This window comes from Oncorhynchus kisutch, unplaced genomic scaffold (assembly GCF_002021735.2).
Source record: "Oncorhynchus kisutch isolate 150728-3 unplaced genomic scaffold, Okis_V2 scaffold237, whole genome shotgun sequence".
NCBI lineage: Eukaryota > Metazoa > Chordata > Actinopteri > Salmoniformes > Salmonidae > Oncorhynchus > Oncorhynchus kisutch.
In genome coordinates, this window is record NW_022262184.1 from 1 (window position 1) to 7,709 (window position 7,709).

General features: G+C 48.5%; 1 protein-coding gene across 1 annotated transcript; it reads right to left on the reverse strand.

Moving 5' to 3' along the window:
- Window positions 1-3,530: 3,530 nt before the first annotated feature.
- On the reverse strand, window positions 3,531-5,705 carry LOC109879024 (fibrillin-1-like; the record flags this gene model as incomplete). The annotated part of the gene is made up of 5 exons (XM_031815686.1): window positions 5,588-5,705; window positions 5,064-5,222; window positions 4,911-4,982; window positions 4,491-4,616; window positions 3,531-3,652 (listed from the first exon to the last, which is right to left on the reverse strand). Coding segments are annotated over exons 1-5 (597 nt in total), but the record flags the coding sequence as incomplete, so codon positions are not given.
- Between the last annotated feature and the right edge of the window lie 2,004 nt (window positions 5,706-7,709).

Genomic DNA, 7,709 nt, shown 5'->3' on the forward strand with positions numbered 1-7,709 from the left:
CCCCACAGTGAGACTGGACAGACCACAGGACTAACCCCACAGTTGAGACTGGGACAGACACAGGACTAACTAACCCCTTGTGGGACCAGACCACAGGACTACCCTGTGGGACAGACCACAGGACTAACCCTGTGGACAGACCCCAGGACTAACCCCCACAGTGAGACTGGGACAGACCACAGGACTAACCCCACAGTGAGACTGGACAGACCACAAAACTAACCTCCACATGTGAGACTGGACAGACCACAGGACTAACCCCCACAGTGAGACTGGAACAGACCACAAAACTAACCTCCACAGTGAGACTGGGACAGACCACAGGACTACCCCCACAGTGAGACTGGGACAGACTACAGGGCTAACCCCCACAGTGAGACTGGGACAGACTACAGACTAACCTCCACAGTGAGACTGGACCGACCACAAGACTAACCTCCACAGTGAGACTGGGACAGACCACGAGGACTAACCCTGTGGGACAGACCACAGGACTAACCCTGTGGGAAGACCACAGGACTAACCCCCACAGTGAGACTGGGACAGACCACAAGACTAACCCCCACAGTGAGACTGGGACAGACACAGGACTTACCCCCACAGTGAGACTGGGACAGACCACAGGACTAACCCCCACAGTGAGACTGGGACAGACCACATGACTAACCCCCACAGTGAGACTGGACAGACCACAGGACTAACCCCCACAGTGAGACTGGGACAAACCACAGACTAACCTCCACAGTGAGACTGGGACAGAGCACAGGACTAACCCCCACAGTGAGACTGGGACAGACCACAGGACTAACCTCCACAGTGAGACTGGGACAGACCACAAGACTAACCCCCACAGTGAGACTGGGACAGACCACAGGACTAACCCCCACATTGAGACTGGGACAGACCACGAGGACACCCCCACAGACTGGGACAGACCACAGACTAACCTCCACAGTGAGACTGGACAGACCACAGGACTAACCCCCACAGTGAGACTGGGACAGACCACAGACTAACCCCCACAGTGAGACTGGGACAGACCACAGGACTAACCTCCACAGTGAGACTGGGACAGACACACAGACTAACCCCCACAGTGAGACTGGGACAGACCACAGGACTTACCTCCACAGTGAGACTGGAGTTACTGTGGTCTACAGTGTACACTCTGTTACTGTAGTTACTGTGGTCTACAGTGTACACTCTGTTACTGTATTACTGTGGTCTACAGTGTTCCCTCTGTTACTGTAGTTACTGTGTCTACAGTGTTCACATCTGTTACTGTAGTTACTGTGGCTACAGTGTTACTCTGTTACTGTAGTTACTGTGGTCTACAGTGTGTACTCTGTTACTGTAGTTACTGTGTCTACAGTGTATACTCTGTTACTGGTAGTTACTGTGGTCTAAGTGTATACTCTGTTACTGTAGTTACTGTGGTCTAAGTGTGTACTCTGTTACTGTAGTTACTGTGGTCTAAGTGTATACTCTGTTACTGTAGTTACTGTGGTCTAAGTGTTATACTCTGTTACTGTAGTTACTGTGGTCTAAGTGTATACTCTGTTACTGTAGTTACTGTGGTCTAAGTGTGCTCTGTTACTGTAGTTACTGTGGTCTAGTGTATCTCTGTTACTGTAGTTACTGTGGTCTAAGTGTGTACTCTGTTACTGTATTTACTGTGGTCTAAGTGTATACTCTGTTACTGTAGTTACTGTGGTCTAAGTGTGTACTCTGTTACTGTAGTTACTGTGGTCTAAGTGTATACTCTGTTACTGTAGTTACTGTGGTCTAAGTGTATACTCTGTTACTGTAGTTACTGTGGTCTAAGTGTATACTCTGTTACTGTAGTTACTGTGGTCTAAGTGTATACTCTGTTACTGTAGTTACTGTGGTCTAATGGTATACTCTGTTACTGTAGTTACTGTGGTCTAAGTGTATACTCTGTTACTGTAGTTACTGTGGTCTAAGTGTATACTCTGTTACTGTAGTTACTGTGGTCTAAGTGTGTACTCTGTTACTGTAGTTACTGTGGTCTAAGTGTGTACTGTTTTTACTGTAGTTACTGTGGTCTAAGTGTATACTCTGTTACTGTAGTTACTGTGGTCTAAGTGTGTACTCTGTTACTGTAGTTACTGTGGTCTAAGTGTATACTCTGTTACTGTAGTTACTGTGGTCTAAGTGTATACTCTGTTACTGTAGTTACTGTGGTCTAAGTGTATACTCTGTTACTGTAGTTACTGTGGTCTACACCTCCACTGTGTTTCGTTACACACATAAAAGCAGGAAGAACAACAGGATGCTGCTATTGAAAAGGCTGGGTCCATAGTACAGGCGTACATTCCTTTCTCACACAGCTACTCTTGAGGGACGTGCTGCTCTCGAGGATTTCCTCTCATCATAATCCCGGGTGTTTAGCAGGGAGAGCAGGGGGGGGGGGGGGACTACAGGCCAGTAAAGCCAGAGGAGCTCCTCTAGGAGGGGTAAGCTATGCAGCACAGCCCCCTGGTCCCTGACACATGCCTCACATACTCACTAACTACGACTAACCAGGACAGCATGTCTAACACATTCTTCTACTTGTCCAACACACACATTATTCTGTTCTTCTATCCCTCTCCGTCTGTCTGTTGGTCTGTCTGTCTCTATGGTGCCAGTCTGTTTGTTATTTAGACTAGAACTCCTTTGTCTTTGTCATGTCATTGAACAAAAATGTTTGGTATGACAAAATAATTGTATTTGGCATGGCAATGACAGAAATATACTGACACCAGGAATAGGGGATCTATTTTCTCCCTTTCTTCTCCTCCCTGACACTCAGCCTATCCTCCCCCATCTTTACCCAGACACTGTCCTCCCCCATCCTTACCCAGACACTATCCTCCCCCATCCTTACCCAGACACTATCCTCCCCCATCTTTACCCAGACACTATCCTCCCCCATCCTTGCCAGACACTATCCTCCCCCATCCTACCCAGACACTATCCTCCCCATCTTTACCCAGACACTATCCTCCCCCATCCTTACCCAGACACTATCCTCCCCCATCCTTACCCAGACACTATAACCCCCAAACGTACCCAGACACTATCCTCCCCCATCCTTACCCAGACACTATCCTCCCCCATCTTTACCCAGACACTATCCTCCCCCATCTTTACCCAGAACACTATCCTCCCCATCTTTACCCAGACACTATCCTCTCCCATCCTTACCCAGACACTATCCTCCCCATCTTTACCCAGACACTATCCTCCCCCATCTTTACCCAGACACTATCCTCTCCCATCCTTACCCAGACACTATCCTCCCCCATCCTTACCCAGACACTATCCTCCCCCATCCTTACCCAGACACTATCCCCCCCCATCTTTACCCAGACACTATCCTCTTCCCCATCCTCACCCCTCCCTCCTCCATCCTCCCACATCATTACCCCTCCCTCCTCCCCCATCCTTACCCCTCCATCCTCACCCTCCCTCCTCCATCCTGCCCCATCCTCACCCCTCCCTCCTCCATCCTCCTACATCCTTACCCAGACACTGTCCAGTGGGGGTGAGCGGTATCCAGGTTTACATTCACAGCGGTAGCTACCAGGCATGTTGAGACAGCCTGCATTCTGCTGGCACACTGGCCCATTCTGACACTCATCAATGTCTAGGAGGGAAAGAGAGAGAGAGATAGAGAGAGGGACAGAGAGAGAGAGAGGGACAGAGAGAGAGACAGAGAGAGAGGGACAGAGAGAGAGAGGGACAGAGAGAGAGGGACAGAGAGACAGAGAGACAGAGAGGGACAGAGAGAGAGAGACAGAGAGAGAGGGACAGAGAGAGAGGGACAGAGAGAGAGGGACCGAGAGAGAGACAGAGAGAGAGAGAGAGAGGGACAGAGAGAGAGAGACAGAGCGAGGGAGAGAGAAAGAGAGACAGAGAGAGAGAGGGACAGAGAGAGGGAGAGAGAAAGAGAGACAGAGGGAGAGAGAAGAGAGAGAGAGAGAGAGAGAGAGAGAGAGAGAGGAGAGAGAAGAGAGAGAGAGAGAGAGAGAGAGAGAGACAGAGAGACAGAGAGAGAGAGAGAGAGAGAGAGAGAGGAGAGAGAGAGAGAGAGAGAGAGAGAGAGAGAGAGAGAGAGAGAGAGAGAGAGAGACAGAGAGAGAGAAAGACAATGTATTAATTACTCGTAGATATTTCACTAAAGCAAATAGAACCTGAGACCTGCCATACATGTGCAACTGTATAAAACCCTATCCGGCTTGGAGGCCCATGACAAGGTGACATGGACTCAGAGGGTTTTATTCAGCAACACCATGCAGTCAAAGAAATACAAAAATATATAAGGCTGCCATTCAATCCACTTTTAAAAGTAATTTATGCTTGAGCCAACCTGCCCAGTGTTTACTATGAATGCGCCTCGGATTGAATCCGGGCCAAAGACTCTAAAGGGTAGTAGTTGTATGTTCTATGAGCACACAGCATGAAGCCCATGGGGCACGCCTTACCTTCACAGATGAGCAGCTTGTCATTGTAGAGGAAGCCCATTGGACACTCACACCTGAAGCTGCCAATCATGTTGATACACACGCCGTTCTCACACACTCCTGGGATTTCCCTGCACTCATCAATGTCTGGAACACAGACACAGGCACACACACACACACACACAGACACACACACACACACACCACACACACACACACACACCACACACACACACACACACACACACACACACACACACAGACACAGACACACACACACACACACACACACACACACACACACACACACACACACACACACACACACACACACAAACAGATACACAGAATCACTTTTTAAAATGTTTTTATTAGTCCTGTGAAGCTGTATACTGGATTTTATTCCAATAGTGTCCTTCCACTGGAAGTGGTGTAACTTACCGATGACCTGTCCTGTGTAGATATCAATGTAGTATCCTGGTCTCTCACTTCCACACAGAATGGCAAACTCATCTAGGGACAGACAGATGGCAGATTTGAGTGTGTGTGTGTGCGTTCTGCGCGTAGTGTATATGTGTGTGTGTGTGTACTCACTGGTGCTGGGTACAGGACACTGTTCACAGGGTCTGTTCCAGGCCCGTCCAATGTTGTAGGAGCAGCAGCACATCTTCTTGGTCATGTTGAAGGTCAACTCTCCGTCACACGTCCCGTTGTCAGAGTAGAAGTTCCTGTAGCAGAAACTCTTCCTCATGTCTACGGGTGGGAGGGGACAAACAGTCATTAGTCACATGGTGTTGTAGAAGCAACAACAAAAATATTGTTTATTATAGGTCCGTAATTAAAAACATGCTGTGAGGTTTTGGTCAGAGACCTTCATCAGACATGGTGTTGTGATGACATAATGTTGTAGAGAATAGATCTAACACATAACATGTCGGCATTGTAAATTCAGTCTGTTCTAAATTGACGTACCTGTATAGATAAAGGTTACATACAGTAAATCAAATAACTACAATTATTCAGTCTGTTTCTGTTGTAGTCAGAAACCAACTGTATTCAGACCACACACACTGGTTATTGTTTCAGAGTGAGTAGTACAGTGTATGTACTGTACTTACCCATACAGTTGTTTCCACCATTGACCTGCATATAGTCCACAGGGCAGATACAGGTGTAGTTTCCTATGGTGTTGTAACACTGGCCTGGTCCACAGATACCTGGACGCCTCACACTCATTAACATCTACAGAGAGAGAGAGAGAGAGGAGAGGAAACAGTCTTGTTAAACACAGCTATATGATGTTAATCTTTATCTTTCATTCAAATATGCACGCAACATTATGAATGCATAATAGAGCCAAGGTGAGGTAGATGTTGGTAGTCTACTCTGGGAGTTAGAGGGCTGCCAGTCAGAGCTGAGGTGGGGGTTGGTGGTCTACTCTGGAGTTAGAGTCTACCAGTCAGAGCTGAGGTGGGGGTTGGTAGTCTACTCTGGAGTTCAGAGGGCTGCCAGTCAGAGCTGAGGTGGGGGTTGGTAGTCTACTCTGGGAGTTAGAGGGCTGCCAGTCAGAGCTGAGGTGGGGGTGGTAGTCTACTCTGGGAGTTAGAGGGCTGCCAGTCAGAGCTGAGGTGGGGGTTGGTAGTCTAACTCTGGGAGTTAGAGGGCTGCCAGTCAGAGCTGAGGTGGGGGTGGTAGTCTACTCTGGGAGTTAGAGGTCTACCAGTCAGAGCTGAGGTGGGGGGTTGGTGGTCTACTCTGGGAGTTAGAGGTCTACCAGTCAGAGCTGAGGTGGGGGTTGGTAGTCTACCTCTGGGAGTTAGAGGGCTGCCAGTCAGAGCTGAGGTGGGGGTTGGTGGTCTACTCTGGGAGTTAGAGGTCTACCAGTCAGAGCTGAGGTGGGGGTTGGTAGTCTACTCTGGGAGTTAGAGGTCTACCAGTCAGAGCTGAGGTGGGGGTTGGTAGTCTACTCTGGGAGTTAGAGGTCTACCAGTCAGAGCTGAGGTGGGGGTTGGTAGTCTACTCTGGGAGTTAGAGGGCTGCCAGTCAGAGCTGAGGTGGGGGTTGGTAGTCTACTCTGTGAGTTAGAGGTCTACCAGTCAGAGCTGAGGTGGGGGTTGGTGGTCTACTCTGGGAGTTAGAGGGCTGCCAGTCAGAGCTGAGGTGGGGGTTGGTGGTCTACTCTGGGAGTTAGAGGTCTACCAGTCAGAGCTGAGGTGGGGGTTGGTAGTCTACTCTGGGAGTTAGAGGTCTACCAGTCAGAGCTGAGGTGGGGGTTGGTGGTCTACTCTGGGAGTTAGAGGGCTGTAAGTCAGAGCTGAGGTGGGGGTTGGTAGTCTACTCTGGGAGTTAGAGGGCTGCCAGTCAGAGCTGAGGTGGGGGTTGGTGGTCTACTCTGGGAGTTAGAGGTCTACCAGTCAGAGCTGAGGTGGGGGTTGGTGGTCTACTCTGGGAGTTAGAGGGCTGTAAGTCAGAGCTGAGGTGGGGTTTGGTGGTCTACTCTGGGAGTTAGAGGGCTGCCAGTCAGAGCTGAGGTGGGGGTTGGTAGTCTACTCTGGGAGTTAGAGGTCTACCAGTCAGAGCTGAGGTGGGGGTTGGTGGTCTACTCTGGGAGTTAGAGGTCTGTAAGTCAGAGCTGAAGCTGGGAGTCTTGTACAGGTATTTACAGTATATGATAAAGTTGTTTTAGGTTCTGTCCGGCCATAGTCATTAGTAGCCTACAGACTGTCGACTGCATCACTGTACTAGAACCATGTAGCCTGCCAGGCAGAGAGCACAGAGTGTACAGAGAACAGGCTGATATGAAGACACACATCACAGCTTTGTTCCCCTGGTCTGGACAACAAACACTCTCCAATTAAATAGCTATTAGACACAGGCTTTTTCCTATCTCTCCTTGTCTTCCCAAACACACACACTCACTCTCTCAATTCAATTCAATTCAAGGGGCTTTATTGACATGGGAAACATGTGTAAACATTGCCAAAGCAAGTGAAGTAGATAATATACAAAAGTGAAATAAACAATAAAAATTAACAGTAAACATTACACATACAGAAGTTTCAAAACAATAAAGACATTACAAATGTCATATTACGTATATATACAAATGGTTAAGGGTACACAAGGGAAAATAAATAAGCATAATTTGGGTTGTATTTACAATGGTGTTTGTTCTTCACTGGTTGCCCTTTTCTTGTGGCAACAGGTCACAAATCTTGCTGCTGTGATGGCACAATGTGG